This window comes from Oncorhynchus kisutch, linkage group LG25 (assembly GCF_002021735.2).
Source record: "Oncorhynchus kisutch isolate 150728-3 linkage group LG25, Okis_V2, whole genome shotgun sequence".
In the NCBI taxonomy this organism is placed as follows: domain Eukaryota; kingdom Metazoa; phylum Chordata; class Actinopteri; order Salmoniformes; family Salmonidae; genus Oncorhynchus; species Oncorhynchus kisutch.
This window is the reverse complement of record NC_034198.2, coordinates 6274017-6292941: the sequence shown is the minus strand read 5'-3', so window position 1 is coordinate 6292941 and position 18925 is coordinate 6274017. Positions and strand designations below refer to the sequence as shown.

Here is an 18925-nt window from a genome sequence, read left to right as displayed (position 1 = left end):
TATACGCTGAGATGTGACGTTCTTATCTCCTTCCCTTGTAGGACCTTTCAGATGTATTGTCATCATATGAGGAAGTTCATTTTCTTCCAGATTCATTGTACAATCTGTCCTTTATCCTTGTCAGTTGTGGTTGCACCAGGGTGTTTCATCAAGACGTCCTGCTAAAGCAGCAGACATCAGGGATTCCATGTATCAAGTCATGCTAGCCCCGCCTGTGCCGTTCCGGCTCACTAAGCAAACCTGGAGTCTCAATGATAACAGAAGGCTGTCACCGGTCTCCCCACCGCATGCCCCCCCCCACCCTTTGTTTTAAGTTGAGTGCAGTTGAAAAGTCAACTTCTAAAAGCAGTTGCAGGCATTTAGCATGCCAGTTCATCTATAAAGTGATATATTTCTTCACTCTGTCAATCAAAGGAATACTAACTTTGTCCTCGTTCTCTCTCTTTCTCCTTTGTTTTTCTATATGTCATCCATCTCCCGCCCTTCTCTTCAGATGAGCAGCAAGCGTTCCAGCAGTTTCCGACGGGCCATCGCCAATGGCCGCCGTACGCTGCAGCGAGAGATCCTATTGGATGAGACGGGCCTTGGTGTGTACAAGCGCTTTGTGCGCTACGTGGCCTATGAGATCCTGCCCTGCGAGACAGACCGGCGCTGGTACTTCCACCAGAATCGCCTTTGTCCCCCGCCCATATTCATGGCCATCATTACCATTGTCCAGGTGAGAGGGAAGAGAGAAAGAAGACCCTTCAAATAAGCAGAACGATGTTTATGGCATAAAAAGTCTTTAGCTTTGTCATATGTGGGCACTGACCAACTATTTGGTAAACAATGGTTAAGGAGGTGCAATCGATGCCTGTCCTCGAAGGCAACACTTGTATTGGCTTTCATGATTGAATTTCATGATTGAATGTAGAACTGGGAAACCAAGCCAGTGGACTAGTCTCTGGCCAAGTCATTGACATTATTGGAACAATTTAGTGAGAGGAAAGAAAATAACCAACAGACAGCTTTAGCCCCAGAGGCCTTGGCTTGAACAGGCAATGCTATAAAACCTGCTGCTCCTTAGCGAAGCAACAGCACTTTCTGTTCTAACTCACTGCCATTCTGAAGAAAGCGAATGAAGTGCACTTACACTGAACAAAAATATAAATGCAACATGTAAAGTCTTGGGCTCATGTTTCATGAACTGAAATAAAAGATTTTCCAAATGCAGAAAAAGCTTATTTCTCTCATTTTGTGCGCAAATTTGTTTACATCCCTGTTAGTGTGCATTTCTCCTTTGCCAAGATAATCCATCCACTTGACAGGTGTGGCGTATCAAGGAACTGATTAAACAACATCATCATTACACAGGTGCACCTTGTGCTGGGGGCAATAAAAGGCCACTCTAAAATGTGCAGTTTTGTCACAACACAATACCCCAGATGTCCCCAGTTTTGAGGGAGCGTGCAATTTGCATGCTGACTGCAGGAATATCCACCAGAGCTGTTGCCAGAGAATTTTATGATCATTTCTCTACCAAAAGCCGCCTCTCTAAAACGACGTTGGAGGCGGTTTATGCCACACCTGTCAGGTGGATGATTAGGGCTCCCTAGTGGCGCAGGCTGTATCACATTCGGCGGTGATTGGGAGACACATAGGGTGGTGTACAACTGGCCCAGCATCGTCCAGGTTGGGCCAGGGTAGGCCGTCATTGTAAATAAGAATTTGTTCCTAACTAACTTGCCTAGTTAAATAAAGGTTAAATTCAACAACTAAAATCTAAAATCTTGGCAAGGGAGAAATTCTCACTGGCAGGGATCTAAACAAATTTGTGCACAATTTTTTTTGCATATGGAACATTTCTGGAATCTTTTACTTCAGCTCATGAAACATGGGACCAACACTGCGTTTATATCTAAATGTTTCACAATGGCGGTGAATGGTCTGAAATGACAATGAGGCTATGATAATTACTATTTCCTTTCATTAAAATTCATGGAGATAATGATTTATGAAAGGAGCAAATGGAATCGGTCCAGCTCTGTGTCTCTCTGTATTTGCATCTCTTGTTGGTGCCAATGGAAGTCACCAACCGACGCAAGGCATACGGCATTTGAAAAAAGACAACATTCATGGCAGTTATTAGCAAAATCACATGTTCATGTTTTGGCACTGCAATTTCTTGGCTCTCATAACAGAAATCGGTATTATATGATATCAATGAGTGTCTGAATGGAGAGACGTGGGTGTGAACCAGCGTGTGTCTTCTCTCCCGTCAGATCATCGTGTTCATGTGTTATGGCATCATGCTGAATAAGTGGGTACTGCAGACGTACCAGCCAGACTTCATGAAGAGCCCCCTGGTGTACCACCCCAGACACCGCCACCAGGTCTGGCGCTTCTTCAGCTACATGTTCATGCACGTTGGGTAAGAGACCACCCCACCTGATTCACATACACACGTGCACCTATACATGCGCACGCACACACACACACACACACACACACACACACACACACACACACACACACACACACACACACACACACACACACACACACACACACACACACACACACACTCAGTGTGAAGCAACATTAATTGATACTGGAAGGCATTGACCGATAATGCATTAGATAGGATTGATGGTGATAGATGACTACTGTAGTTAACATTGATGAAGTGTCTAGACTAAAGGAGCTGATTAAAATTATATGCATAATTAATCTGTTATTGAGACCAGAATCATCCTACTGTTCACTGCGTCTCTCAGGTTGGAGCAGCTGGGGTTCAACGCTCTGCTCCAGCTGATGATCGGAGTTCCCTTGGAGATGGTCCACGGCATCCTACGCATCAGTCTGCTGTACATGGCCGGTGTTTTGGCAGGTGAGTGTCAGTGTGTTAGCAACGTTGGTTGACGTGATAGTATCGGTGTTAATTGTGTTAGTAACCCTGTATTTTAGTGCTGATAGTACTGTATCTTGGTACTTTGGTGTTTTAGTATATTAATCTGTTGGTGTAGTAATATTTTAGTTCCTTGGTGTGTTAGTCTGTTCCACATGGCTGGTACGTTGGCCATAAAATGTACACTACCGTTCAAAAGTTTGGGGTCTCTTAGAAATGTCCTTGTTTTTGAAAGAAAAGCAAATTTTTTGTCCATTTAAAATAACATCAAATTGATCAGAAATACAGTGTAGACATGGTTAATGTTGAAAAAGACTATTGTAGCTGGAAACGGCTGATTTCTTATGGAATACCTACGTAGGTGTACAGAGGCCCATTGTCAGCAACCATCCATCCTGTGTCCAATGGCACATTGTGTTAGCTAATCCAAGTTTATCATTTTAAAAGGCTAAATGATCATAAAAAATAAAAAATTGCAATTGTTAGCACAGCTGAAAACTGTTGTTCTGATTAAACAAGCAATAAAACTGGCCTTCTTTAGACTAGTTGAGTATCTGGAGCATCAGCATTTGTGGGTTCGATTACAGGCTCAAAATGTCCAGAATCAAATAACTTTGTTCTGGAACTCATCAGTCTATTCTTGTTCTGAGAAATTAAGGCTAATTGGCGAGAAATTGCCAAGAAACTGAAGATCTCGTTCAACGCTGTGTACTACTCCCTTCACAGAACAGAGCAAACTGGCTCTAACCAGAATAGAAAGAGGAGTGGGAGGCACCGGTGCACAACTGAGCAAGAGGACAAGTACATTAGAGTGTCTAGTTTGAGAAACAGACGCCTCACAAGTCCTCAACTGGCTTCATTAAATAGTACCCGCAAAATACCGGTCTCAACGTCAACCGTGAAGAGCTGACTCCGAGATGCCGGCCTTCTGACGCATAAAACCCTTGTTTCCTAGTACTGTATCTCTTTTATGTCCACTCTGCATGATTTTGTTTTCTGACGTTGTAAATCACTTTCTCTCTGACTTGTACTTGTATCAGAAGCTGAAGCCTAATTCCAATTGAGCGATATTCATTCATTTTGTACTGTTTTTCTATTGTCTACTAAAAACATTGATTCTTTCACTACCCTTATTTCCCTCCGAGCATAAGATGGTGCAAATGTCATTCAACTCCTCGTGCTCCCTGAAATTTACACACACCTGCACGTGCACGCATGCCCACACAAACACACACACACACAGTACATACTCATGCTTTTATTTATTTTTGTGATTATGACAGACCTGGGCCAGGTCGCAGTTATAAATGAGTTCTTAACTAGCCTACCTGGTAAAATAAAGGTGAAATAAAGTACATTTTAAAAATAATCGGAGAAAGGCAGATTTTTTTTTTTTAAGTGAGCCAGTGAAGCAGAGGATTTTAGGCCTCCTCTCTTCGGGTATTAGCCTAAGTGCAGACAAAACTGAAGTAGGAGGAAAAGCAGTGGAAGGTCTGTTTTCAAGCAGGTAGATCGGCGCCAGGGGAGCTTGGGGTCTACAGGCACAGCCGGGGGTCAAACTCACTGGTTCAGGCAGGGTTTTAGGGCAGCTAATGATGAGGCACACGTAATAAAGGGAGTTATGAGAGACCGAGGATTCACGTCCAGGTGCGAGGTCAGTGGGGCCAAACGCCCTGGCTCTAGGCACAGTGGGAGAGTAATAAAGACCCGGATTACCGAGCCCTCCTGCCTTCAGCTAACAGTTTTACATGAAAAGAACAGGCAGACATCAAACAGAGGTAAAGAGGGGGGACAAGTAAGTGAGCAAGTGGTGCTGACTCTTCCACTGGAGTTTTAGTGTGGCTCATTTAATGCCAAACGCCATATAGCAACGTTTATAGCTTTATGCTGTTGGAATTAATTGTCTGTTTGAGTTAAGGCCGAGTAGCAACCTCCATTAACATATTGTGAGCAATCGTAACAATAAATTCTCTACTGTGTTTTATATGGTTTATTCCAAGTGTGTGTGTGTGTGTGTGTGTGTGGGAGGGAGGGGGGGGGGGGGGGGGGGGGTGTATGTCCGAATGTATGTATATATGTCTGTCTTTGTAAAGTTACTGCATAGCTCGGTGAGAACAACCGTGTCTGTTTCCCAGAAATCTCCTGTCTGATTGTTTGTGGACGACGTAAACCTTGCATTACCAGACTAATTACCGCTGCGCTAGACTTACCGTTGTTCTAGCAAAACAGAATGTAATCTTGCAAGACTTCTGGATGGTTGTACCAGGTTAATAAAAATTGCCCAGGGATACAGATGACTTGGCATAACTTTTTTATTTCTCTTTCCATTTTGTAGCCTTTGTCTATCTCATGTTAATATTCATGTTCTGTTCAATCATGTCAGCATTTGTTTGTTCTTGTAAAACAGTAGAGCTCACCGGGTTTAGTTGTGCTTCGAGATTACATCCTCAGGGAGACCTTCAGCAGGTAGTGTGTGTGTGTGTGCGTGCGTGTGTGTTACAGGGCGGTACAAGAGTTAAAAGGATTCGATTATACACAGTAGACATCTCCGACCTATGCATAGTAGTTATTTTCTGGTTTTTGAGTAACTATACCATCAGTTCATAATCATAATGTGGAGGATGAAGTGGTGCTGATTTTCAGTGTTCATGAATTCATTCATGTAATAGTCGGTTCCTGGACATGGCCTAGTATTTGCAAGTGTAGATATGCTTATACTTGCATTAGTGCGTGGGTGTTGACTGAAAAGCAGTTGATCCTGTAGGCTTATCGGGACCCTAGCCAGTTTCAGTCATTGTGTACTGCTACTGTATCCCACTGTAAACCCCCAAAACCTGTGAAGATATGTGAAAAAATCCATACGGTTGCTCCCATATCAAGACATTCATTCAAACAAGAATAAGAAATATGGATGGCTTTGCGCTGATGCTGATTCTCAATTCTAATAATGGTGTCAGTCCATCATTGAGATCTCTCTTAATGGGATCGATTCAGGAGCATTCAGTTGGTCATCAAGTTGTCAATGTGATAAAAAATAAAGCCTGTAAGAATGATTCAGACCTGAGACTGGGCTAAATCGATTTTTTGTTATCTCTGTTCCTCGGTTTTGGTGAAATGGCTATAATATTTTTTTAAATTGCCTTGTATTTTTTTTAAATAAAAAATTATCACTTGTTTTGTAAGCCCAGGAGGTGTGAGTGTTTCACTGCAATACAAGTCAAGGGAATGCTGTAGGTAGGCAAGTCTTTTTTTACATTTGTCTCAGTTTCATCAGGTCGCGGAGACCCAATAAATCTGTATTAAGGAGTCCACGTTGTATTTCTCTAATGGGAATTTTAAGACATGGGAATTTGATGCACTGTTATGTGAGATGGATTAGTTATCCTGTATTTTAGATACGTTTTATCTGAATAAAATGTTAGAGTCCTCTGCCCTCTTTAATCTCTTCCCAGGAAGTTGATTTGAATGAGTGCCATCGTGAATACCTGGTATGGCCGTGATGGAGTAGAGAGGTCCGATCAGACAACAAGTTGACAGTTATTTTCCCTTCATGCTGTGCAATGTAGAACAACTTTGAGCCAGCCTATAGGGAAAGGGAGAATGAGAGCAGAGGAAAGTAGAAGGGGGGGGGGGGTGTTAGAGGAGGACAGAAGAGGGTGCAGAGAACACAAGGCTAGATAAATCACCTCAGGTGCCAGGGAGAGGTGACTCTAACACCCTGACCCTAACTCAAGCTCTGACTCCTGGTGGAAGGATATTTATTATTCACTGTGGCCCTGAGGGAGGAAGAGAGAAAGATAGATAGAGAGAAAGAGATGGAGGAAACATGAACCACTCTTCTAGCTTATGTACTTGTCAATTTGGCTTTGCTTCAGCCAGTTGAGTCACTTGCTTCATTATACTTCTTGTTCTTTTGGTTCTTTGAATGCATTAATGGTGTTGTGTGGGCTCAGTTGTCACTAACACTACACAGTACATTAGCAGTATAGCCTGTATGAACTAAGTTCTGTTTGAGTGCATGTAACCCTTTAATATTAGCCATGGAGCCCTGTATTGTGTATAGATCCTGGTGTTGCATAAAGCCCCTGCCTTGTGTGCGGTTCTGTGGCTGTAAGCCCCTCTGATGTAGTCTCTTGGCGGCGGGGTAGTGTGATTGTGCATTGAGGAGGCAAGCAGGGTGACCTTGGCGCAGTGCAGCTGGCTCATTGGCTGCCGGTGTGTTTATGGTAATTCCCCAGCCCTCCTCCATGGGGCCCTCCTCACCGTCAACCACACCACACAATGTGGCACCATCCAGGCTCACTTCCTCTCCTAGCCTTTTCCCCCTCATCAATCTACACACAATACCCTGTACTGACAAAGCAAAAAGAGGTTTTTCGACATTTTTGCAAATTAATAAAAACATATCACGTATTCAGACCCTTTACTTAGTACTTTGTTGAAGCACCTTTGGTAGCGATTACAGCCTCGAGTCTTCTTGGGTATGACGGTACAAGCTTGGGACACCTGCAGATCCTCTCAAGCTCTGTCAGGTTGGATGGGGAGCTCTGGCTGGGCCACTCAAGGACATTCAGAGACTTGTCCTGAAGCCACTCCTGCGTTGCTCAGGGTCGTTGTTCTGTTGGAAGGCCATCCTTCACTCCAGTCTGAGGTCCTGAGCACTCGCTCTGAAGCAGGTTTTCATCAAGGATCTCTCTGTACTTTGCTCCTTTCATCTTTCCCTCGATCCTGACTAATCTCCCAGTCACTGCTGCTGAAAAACATCCCCACAGCATGATGTTGCCACCAGCATGCTTCACCGTAGGGATGGTGCCAGGTTTCCTCAAGACGTGACGCTTGGCATTCAGGCCAAAGAGTTCAATCTTGGTTTCATCAGACCAGAGAATTTTGTTTCTTATGGTCTGAGAGTTCTTTAGGTACCTTTTGGCAAACTCCAAGCGGGCTGTCAAGTGCCTTTTTACTGAGGAGTGGCTTCTATCTGGCCACTCTAACATAAAGGCCTGATTGATGGAGTTCTACAGAGATGGTTGCCCTTCTGGAAGGTTCTCACATATCCACAGAGCTCTGTCAGAGTGACCATCAGGTTCTTGGTCGACTGCCTGACCATGGCCCTTCTCACCGAATTGTTCAGTTTGACCGGGCAGCCAGCTCTAGGAATAGTCTTGGCGGTTCCAAACGTCTTCCATTTAAGAATGATGGAGGCCACTGTGTTCTTGGGGACCTTCAATGCTGCAGAAATGTTTTGGTATCATTCCCCAGATCTGTGTCTTGACACAATCCTGTCTCTAAGCTCTATGGACAATTACTTGACCCCATGGCTTGGTTTTTGCTCTGACATGCACTGTCAACTGTGAGACCTTATATAAACAGGTATGTGCCTTTCCAAATCATGAACAATCAATTGAATGTACCACAGGTGGACTCCAATCAAGTTGTAGAAACATCTCATGGATGATCAATGGAAACAGGATGCACCTGAGCTCAATTTTGAGTCTCATAGCAAAGTGTCTGAATACTTATGTAAATAAGGTATTTGTTTAAATTGTTATAAATTAGCAAACATTTCTAAAAACCTGTTTTCGCTTTGTAATGATGGTTTATTGTGTGTAGATTAATGAGGGAAACAAATAATTTAATCAATTTTAGAATAAGGCTGTAACGTAACAAAATGTGGAAAAAGGGAAGGGGTCTGAATACTTTCTGAATGCTCTGTATATTCTATTTCTGTGGGTTATCCTGTCCAGTCTAGTCCAGGTGCGTTCTGTTTGCTTTCTAGAGCACAGGAATGTATTTCATTAGTTTGTTTAAAAAAAAACTGTGAATCATTTTCTCCCAAGTGTCTTTTGTGTCTGTTTGCTGAAAAGCTGTTGTGACTGAGGACGAGATCGGTCGTGACCAGAGTCTATTCTGACACATATCAGCAACCACTGGTATGCATTCGCACACACACAGACACAAACAGTACACACACACACTATAATATACACCACACTTACTCTCATTTACGCTAAACACACACACATCCACGTGCACACCCAGGCGTCAGATGTGATTATATCTGGCCTCTGATGCCTGGTGCTGTGTTGAATGGTCTCTCCTCTCAGCAGCTCTGAGCATGTGACTGCGGGAGACTATAGATTTTTCTTGGTGGCCCCTGTGCTCCCGAGAAAGCATACATATTATCAGGTTTTTCCTGATGTTGATATTACTGCTTTTGTTTTGACACAGTGTTTTGGAAACCCATTGATTCTATGGAACTCAGCTGTGTGTTTAGAATGGGCTTTTGTGTTGTGTATTGGCCCTAAATGTTGTCTGTCTGGCGTATAGGGACTCTGGTGGTTTGTTTTGACTGGATATACAGGTGGGAGTGTTGTTTATCTTTGATTTCTATGGGAATTAGCGTTTGTATCCCGTTGGTGGCCTTGTGAACTGGGGATGATGATTAAAAGGCCTCAGTCTCCTCTTTCCATTAAGGTCATTCTAAGGTTGAATATTTTCCTCTGTACTCGTACTCCACACCAAGCCAGAGAAATGGATAGTGGTGGCAGATTGGATGTGGACTGATTGTAGATTGTGCGGCTCCCCTTTGAAGAAAAGCCACAGATAGTAGAATGAGGATGTATCCCTTATGTCTCCGTGCCGTCAGGGAGAGGAAGCGTTCATCTCTACCCCTGTTGTACCATCATATTTTAAACAAACTTCCTCAGACTGACAGGATCATTATAGTTCAAATGGGACTAGAAAATGGGAGCCCATTCGAGTAATGACCTTTAGAGTTATGAGCATGTCAAATAGAGGATAGGGTAGACAAAAGCCCATGTGACAGATGGCTAGCCTCCAGTCATGTCACCCCCGCCACCCTCTACCACCCTCCCCTCCCTTCTACCTCTCAACATCAGCAGAGTTCCTAGATGCCCTCGTCTTGATGTGTATGACTCTTGTTGTGTAATTACTGCAGACACCACTCAAACACAAATATTTTTGATAAAGGAACAAAAGCACATTTCTTTACAGATCTAGGCTATGTAAGCTTGAAAGGAAAATACCACTCCAAAACTATATTTTAGCATTGGTTTCATTAGTTCTATATCTTGGAAACTTGATTGCTGACATCCAAAACATTTTGGGACTTTATCAACAGTTGAATAATGAAACAGATACCAAATGATTGTTTTGGAGTGGTATTTTCCTTTAAAGATACAGGCGTTCCATATGTGCTCATCCCAGTGTAACAGAACAATGTGTTGTTGACCTCCTGACCCAAGCTCAGTCCTCTCATGTGCACCGCTTGTGATCCTTCCCCATTGCAGTAAACTTGTGTTAATTTGACATTGTCAAGGTTGCTGATTAAGATCTCCTACTCATGTTTAATGTGGCTGCCTCCTCGGCTGCACTGTGAAAAGCACACTAATTAATCTGTGTCTCGTTAGAGGCTGTCAGTTTCACTTTACCTGAGGAACATTAGATACTCCTCCTACTGTGGGTAAACCCCCACCCCTTTGAGAAAACACGCATAGAAAGGCCTCTCCGGCCTTTTAAGTTTCTTGCCCTCTCTGCATTAACACTATTTGTTCCTGTGGGCCTACTCTCTCACGCCTTCTTTATCTCTTGCTCTTTCTCTCACTCTCTCCCTCCCTCCATTTCTGATTGGTAAATAAATCTGATCAGGCATTTCCCCAGTTTATTAGCAAGCCAAGGCAGCCTTTGGAGAGGGACAGTGCTGACTACAGCACATCTTGTTTAGATGACCAGGAGATTGAATACATACAGGATAGATCTCCCAGCTAGCACATAATGGTCTGAGCACCATTCCCACAACTTTCTGGGAATGGTGCAGGGTAGTTGCTTAGCATCGGAACATTATCACTAGGAACTTGACCAAAAAAAAGTCATTTTCTTTCATAGAACGTTTCCTAAAAGTGCAAACATGATTTCATTTCAATTTTGATAATGTTCTAAATCTTCAACTGGTTTGACGTTGGGAATATTCTCAATTAGCTCAGATAACATTAAGAAACAATATTATTCTGTGGGAATTTCAATACTTCATCATAATGTTTCTTATGGGTTTCCTCATGGTTCTATTTATCAAATAGTTCAGAGAATGTCAAGAAAACCTTGAACCTTTTCCCACGTGCCAGCACACGGGTGTCATCATTATACAGTGATCCTTGTAGCATACGATCAGAACGCTTATTTAGAACGTCCAGTTTCGGTATGATGCAACAATCAGCATTTGAGCTGGCCACACTGTTTTTTTTCAGAAACATTTTGCACAAACACAGTCCTTACCAAGTTATGTCCAGAATGTGAGCAGTTTATTTTTGGATGCAATGTTCAGACATTCACAGAAGTAGCTACAGGATAACACAATCATCCAAACCGGAACAATGTAGGCTACATTTGTCCTAGCACTAACAGGAGAGATTGATATAACACAAGCGGTCGAATTTGTATAACTCTCGGCTGACAGAAACTACAATATGAATTAGCGAATAGCAATTACTATTTATAATTAATCACATCACGTGTGAGCTCACCATTGATCAAAATAATTGAGTAAAACACTTTCTAGAAATCAAAAGTAGACCGCCGATTGGTAGTTTCTGCACGCCGTCATGTTTGTTTTTTTCACAGACACCAAAGATAAGAGGAGACCAGATGAGTTTGGTCTGTTTATGGTATGCATGTTGAAGGGGTTGTGTCATCTACCATCGTTCACATCCCACCATTCACTTCTGGAAGTTCTCGAAAAAGGAGTGAACCTTTACTCACCTAATTTTGTTATAACATCTTTGGTCCCACAGACGATTACGTGAAACCCAGAATGCGCTGTATGTCAACAAACATGGCTCCACACACAGCTGGAATTAGCTTAGCTCATCATAATCAGTACAAACTTCAAAAAAGTATTACAATCTATGCAAGAAGTTGAATGCATGATTTGTCACCAGTACTTGAAAACATGTGAATAAAACAGTAAATATGTAAGTAATTACCACACAAAACATTTTCTGATAGTGATTTATTGATACAAGTGTCGCGTGCAGGCAGACAATCACATAAGCTCTCACTCCCACTCTGAGACATTCAGTGTTGTTGTTTATGTATGTAATTAGTGAGCTAAGCTGTAGCATTAGCAATGTCTTTTAAAAGGAGACAACTCAGGAATGCGGAAATTCTGGAGATTTTAAAAAATTCTGACAATGAGTCTTGAGTATGAAAGTCAGGAATCAGATTCTGACAGTAACAGTGAGGAGCTGCCCCCAAACCCTGTAGCCATTAAGAACCCTGAATCTGAGGACCCCTTGTCCACTGTCGAAGTCCCAGGTCCCTTTGAAGATGCTGGTGGTGATGGAGGCAGACCGACAATGGATGAAGTACAGGAGTTCTGTGGTAGCTGGAAGGCTGCCAGCCATTTCACCCCTCCTGGCCCTGCTGTTTGCTTTGATGAGTCCCAGTCTGGAGTGCAAAGCCTCTTGCCATTTCCATCTCAGGCAGAGTGCTTCGAGTTGTTTCTGACAGAGGAGCTGGTGGAATACATAGTAGAGGAGACCAATCGCTATGCCTTGGAGCTACAGGAGAAGAGAGAGCCAGGAGTGAGAGGGAAACTCGCTAAATGGGTGACAACAAGGGTTGCACATTTTGAGGTGGAAACCTTCCGTGGGAATTAACGGAAATATATGGGAATTAACGGGAATATATGCAAATTAATTAAAATGATTGAATTAAATGTAGATGTTTTTTGCATTGGATATATTTACCATATCATATGGAGACAGATACATAAACCTTTTACCTCATCATAAGTAGACATAATTGCAAATTATTAATTCAACCCTTCCAATAGAAATAAAAAAAATTCTATTTAGTTATTTAACTTTAATTAAATGAGTTGACTCTTCAGATGGGATGATTTCACTGAACAACAAAAGAAAGATCACTATCACATCTCCTAAAAACTGTTTCAACATACATCTGTGAAATGATAGTCTAGAAACTAAAGCTTTGGTTGTCTTCCTCTCAGGCTTCCATATCTTCTCCCTGGACCTCCTCAATGTCCACCTCTTGAAAATCAGACTCTGAGGCCTCATCTTCACTGTCACTTTCCAACCTTGTTGAGGATGTCTCGTTATCAGGCTCAAAAAGCCATCAATTTCTCAACCCTTGTATTGGTCAGCCTGTTGCGTGCTTTGGTGTGTGTGTTCTCAATACAAGGACCATTTGCGCTCTGAGGCGGCTGATGTTAGTGAGATTTGGAGGATGATGGAGGCAACAGGGGAAAGAGCCACAAAGTCCCTTCCACCAGGTGGCTGATTAGATATGTTGGCACGACTGCCAACGCTTAGATGTGCACTTCGCCAGACTGCCAAGAACCTTGCCCTCATCCAGGCCAAGGTGGTGAGACACGGTAGTGATGACACCATAGGCCTTGTTGATCTCTGCACCAGACAGGTTGCTCTTGCCAGCATACTTGGGGTCCAACATGTACACTGTGGCATGTATTGGCTTCAGGCAGAAGTCTTCACGCTTTTGATGCATTTCAGAACTGCAGTTTCCTCTGCATGGAGCAACAGTGAATTGGGCAGGGCAGCACGGATTTCTTCTCTTACATCTGCAAGCTGTCTGAACATCAGACAGGATAGCATTGTCTCCCTCAATCGGTGCAATGGCTACTGCTATAGGTTTCAGACTGCTTACCACTCTCTCCCAAAATACTTAATCCAGGAGGATCCTCTTGATGGGGCTGTCCATATCGGTAGACTTTGATATAGCTATTTCTTGGAGAGACTCCTTCCCCTCCAGGAGACAAAATGATGACAACACCACCCCAATGGGTGTTGCTGGGCAGCTTCAATGTGTTGCTCTTATGCTTCTCACTTTGCTTGGTGAGGTAGATTGCTGCTATCGCCTGATGACCCTTCACATACCTAACCATTTCCTTGGCTCTCTTGTAGTGTATCCATTGTTTTCAGTGCCATGTCCTTGAGGAGCAGATTCAATGCATGAGCAGCACAGAGAATGGGTGTGATGTGAGGGTAGGACTCCTCCACTTTAAACCAAGCAGCCTTCATGTTCGCAGCATTGTCTGTCACCAGTGCAAATACCTTCTGTGGTCCAAGGTCATTGATGACTGCCTTCAGCTCAACTGCAATGTAGAGACCGGTGTGTCTGTTGTCCCTTGTGTCTGTGCTCTTGTAGAATACTGGTTGAGGGGTGGAGATGTAGTTAATTATTCCTTGCCCACGAACATTCAACCACCCATCAGAGATGATTGCAATGCAGTCTGCTTTCTCTGTAATTTGCTTGACCTTCACTTGAGCTCTGTGGAACTCTGCATCCAGCAAATGAGTAGATAAAACATGTCTGGTTGGAGGAGTGTATGCTGGGCGAAGAACATTCAGAAATCTCTAACAATACACATTGCCTGTGAGCATCAGAGGTGAACCAGTTGCATACACAGCTCGAGCAAGACATTCATCAGTATTTCTCTGACTACGTTCCTCCATTGAGTCAAAACAACTTCTGATTCTAGGAAGACTATGAGCTGTTGCTATCGATAAGGTGTCGCCTTCATCATTTTCACCTCAAATAGAAGTAGAGAGACTTTTGTCAGAGGTTGCTTGTTGTGAGCGCTGAGGGAACTTTATGCACTCTGCCAGATGATTTTGCATCTTTGTTGCATTCTTCACATATGATTTGGTACAGTATTTGCAAATGTACCACCAATACTGCAATAAAATAGACAACTATTACATATTGGCCTATGTGTTTTCTTGCTGTGTTTTCATCCAGTAAAACTGTTAAGGAGTGTACGCTAGCACACAAAAACTGGCCTCAATCTTCAGCTCCAAAGATGTCCAGCTCCAGTTATGATATTGTCAAATGCTGTTTGTGTGTTTGGTTTCTGAAAGTACAGAATAAAGAGGAATTATTAGTCATTAGAATATAGTATCAGGATATAGCAATAAAACAATATTACAAAGAAGTAACATAATAAACACTGCTATAAAAAATTATATATTGTATTGGCAAAATCACAAATTTGTGTTATGTGTAAGAAACAGTAACTGTTGAGCTCCACATGGGGGCAGAGCAGAGCAGAACAGGCCAAACAAAAACAAACCATGGTCATACATTTTGTATTTATTGAACTAGGAAAGTAATTTAAGAACAAATTATTATTTACAACGACGACCTACACCAGCCAAACTCGGGCGACGCTAGGCCAATTGTGCGCTGCCCTGTGGGACTCCCAATCACAGCCGGTTGTGATACAGCTTGAATTCGAACCAGGGGGTCTGTAGTGACGCCTCTAGCACTGAGATGCAGTACCTTAGACCGCTACGCCACTTGGGAGTCATAAGGCCAGGGTAGCTTCAAAATACAACACAAAGCGAATACTTCACTGACACAATTAGCATTGTTTTACAGAACTAATAGAAGAATGTTGCTAGCTACATAAGCACGATTGAATATAACACCATAAAGGTTATGAAATGAGTAACGTTACCTCACGTGTCCGCGGTTATAAGGAATATACACAAATATATTATGCTCTGTACATACATGCATACATACAGTGAGCTACAGTAGAAACAACATAACACGACTTACATAATTATAACGTAATAAGGCACTTACTTGATTCAAATGCACACATTTCCAAAGTTATTATTAGTAATGAAAACAACAATGACTGTGATGCGGGCACCAGACCCTCATAGATATCATCCTAACCAACTTGCCCTCCTACTTGCCCTCTAAATACACCTCTGCTGTCTTCAACCAAGATCTCAGCGATCACTGCCTCATTGCCTGCATCTGTAATGGGTCAGCGGTCAAACGACCTCCACTCATCACTGTCAAACGCTCCTTGAAACACTTCAGCGAGCAGGCCTTTCTAATCGACCTGGCCGGGGTATCCTGGAAGGATATTGATCTCATCCCGTCAGTAGAGGATGCCTGGTTATTTTTTTAAAAATGCCTTCCTAACCATCTTAAATAAGCATGCCCCATTCAAGAAATTTAGAACCAGGAACAGATATAGCCCTTGGTTCTCCCCAGACCTGACTGCCCTTAACCAACACAAAAACATCCTATGGTGTTCTGCATTAGCATCGAACAGCCCCCATGATATGCAGCTGTTCAGGGAAGCTAGAAACCATTATACACAGGCAGTTAGAAAAGCCAAGGCTAGCTTTTTCAAGCAGAAATTTGCTTCCTGCAACACTAACTCAAAAACGTTCTGGGACACTGTAAAGTCCATGGAGAATAAGAACACCTCCTCCCAGCTGCCCACTGCACTGAAGATCGGAAATACTGTCACCACTGATAAATCCACTATAATTTCAATAAGCATTTTTCTACGGCTGGCCATGCTTTCCACCTGGCTACTCCTACCCCGGTCAACAGCACTGCACCCCCCACAGCAACTCGACCAAGCCTTCCCCATTTCTCCTTCTCCCAAATCCAGTCAGCTGATGTTCTGAAAGAGCTGCACAATCTGGACCCCTACAAATCAGCCGGGCTAGACAATCTGGACCCCTTCGTTCTAAAATTATCTGCCGAAATTGTTGCCACCCCTATTACTAGCCTGTTCAACCTCTCTTTCGTGTCGTCTGAGATTCCCAAAGATTGGAAAGCAGCTGTGGTCATCCCCCTCTTCAAAGGGGGGGACACTCTTGACCCAAACTGCTATAGACCTATATCTATCCTACCCTACCCTTCTAAGGACTTCGAAAGCCAAGTCAACAAACAGATTACCGACCATTTCGAATCTCACCATACCTACTCTGCTATGCAATCTGGTTTCAGAGCGGGTCATGGGTGCACCTCAGCCATGCTCAAGGACCTAAATGATATCTTAACCGCCATCGATAAGAAACATTACTGTTCAGCAGTATTCATTGATCTGGCCAAGGCTTTCGACTCTGTCAATCACCACATCCTCATCGGCAGACTCGACAGCCTTGGTTTCTCAAATGATTGCCTCGCCTGGTTCACCAACTACTTCTCTGATAGAGTTCAGTGTGTCAAATTGGAGGGTCTGCTGTCCGGACCTCTGGCAGTCTCTATGGGTGTGCCACAGGGTTAAATTCTTGGACCGACTCTCTTTTCTGTATACATCAATGATGTAGCTCTTGCTGCTGGTGAGTCTCTGATCCACCTATACGCAGACGACACCATTCTGTATACTTCTGGCCCTTCTTTGGACACTGTGTTAACAACCCTCCAGGCAAGCTTCAATGCCATACAACTCTCCTTCCGTGGCCTCCAATTGCTCTTAAATACAAGTAAAACTAAATGCATGCTCTTCAACCGATTGCTGCCTGCACCTGCCCGCCTGTCCAACATCACTACTCTGGACGGCTCTGACTTAGAATACGTGGACAACTACAAATACCTAGGTGTCTGGTTAGACTGTAAACTCTCCTTCCAGACCCACATGAAACATCTCCAATCCAAAGTTAAATCTAGAATTGGCTTCCTATTTCGCAACAAAGCATCCTTCACTCATGCTGCCAAACATACTCTTGTAAAACTGACCATCCTACCAATCTTCGACTTTGGCGATGTCATTTACAAAATAGCCTCCAATACCCTACTCAACAAATTGGATGCAGTCTATCACAGTGCAATCTGTTTTGTCACCAAAGCCCCATATGCTACCCACGATTGCGACCTGTACGCTCTCGTTGGCTGGCCCTCGCTTCATACTCGTCGCCAAACCCACTGGCTCCATGTCATCTTCAAGACCCTGCTAGGTAAAGTCCCCCTTTATCTCAGCTCGCTGGTCACCATAGCATCACCCACCTGTAGCACGCGCTCCAGCAGGTATATCTCTCTGGTCACCCCCAAAACCAATTCTTTCTTTGGCCGCCTCTCCTTCCAGTTCTCTGCTGCCAATGACTGGAACAAACTACAAAAATCTCTAAAACTGGAAACACTTATCTCCCTCACTAGCTTTAAGCACCAACTGTCAGAGCAGCTCACAGATTACTGCACCTGTACATAGCCCACCTATAATTTAGCCCAAACAACTACCTCTTTCCCAACTGTATTTATTTTATTTATTTATTTTGCTCCTTTGCACCCCATTATTTTTATTTCTACTTTGCACATTCTTCCACTGCAAATCTACCATTCCAGTGTTTTACTTGCTATATTGTATTTACTTTATCACCATGGCCTTTTTTGCCTTTACCTCCCTTATCTCACCTCATTTGCTCACATTGTATATAGACTTGTTTATACTGTATTATTGACTGTATGTTTGTTTTACTCCATGTGCAACTCTGTGTCGTTGTATGTGTCGAACTGCTTTGCTTTATCTTGGCCAGGTCGCAATTGTAAATGAGAACGTGTTCTCAACTTGCCTACCTGGTTAAATAAAGGTGAAATAAAAAATAAATTAGATGGAAAATGTGAACACGTGTGTGCAGATCTTGTTCTGACGGGAGATGCGCAAATGTCTGCAGACTTGAACTGCACAAACAATTGGGAAGTGCTTGGGGAATTTTGTCCGGATCAGAAATCCCCCCCCCCCCAAAAAAAAATTGTTGTCCGCAAATGTAAAAAGTCCTACTTTTATGTGAATTAATGAGGAGGCTGAACACACCGCAATTCAAAATGTTCTTTAGAAATTCAAAACTTGTTAGAAAATCATTTGAAATTGACAAGTTGGAACAGCCAAAAATAAAAACAGTGCATTGGTTTGAGGGCAGCGTGGATGAATAAAAACTACAACTTTAATAACGTTCAGAGAACATTCTAAGAATATTAATTTAAACATACATTCCATTTTCAGAACATTAGAACTTTCCAGAAAAAAACGTGTAACATTTAAAGAGCGTTTTAAGAATGTTATTAAAAACAGTGTTAACAAAACTCTCTCTATCCTATCTTGTCAAGTGTGTTCAGGTGTGTTAGCCCACTAATTGTGCACACCTGATCTTAATGAGTGCTTGTTTCCTTTCTAAATGAGGTCTATTTGAATAGACTGATATGAACAGCTTTGTATGAGTAAAAAAAACT

General features: G+C 42.8%; 1 protein-coding gene across 1 annotated transcript in view; it reads left to right on the top strand.

The window, feature by feature from the left end:
• Window positions 1-18925, top strand: part of LOC109870443 (rhomboid-related protein 1-like) — a 69258-nt gene that overhangs the window by 30124 nt on the left and 20209 nt on the right. The window contains exons 3-5 of the mRNA XM_020460953.2: window positions 494-718; window positions 2262-2410; window positions 2757-2869. Of these exons, the coding sequence (XP_020316542.1) occupies window positions 494-718; window positions 2262-2410; window positions 2757-2869 (487 nt within the window). The remainder of the gene's footprint in view (window positions 1-493; window positions 719-2261; window positions 2411-2756; window positions 2870-18925) is intronic.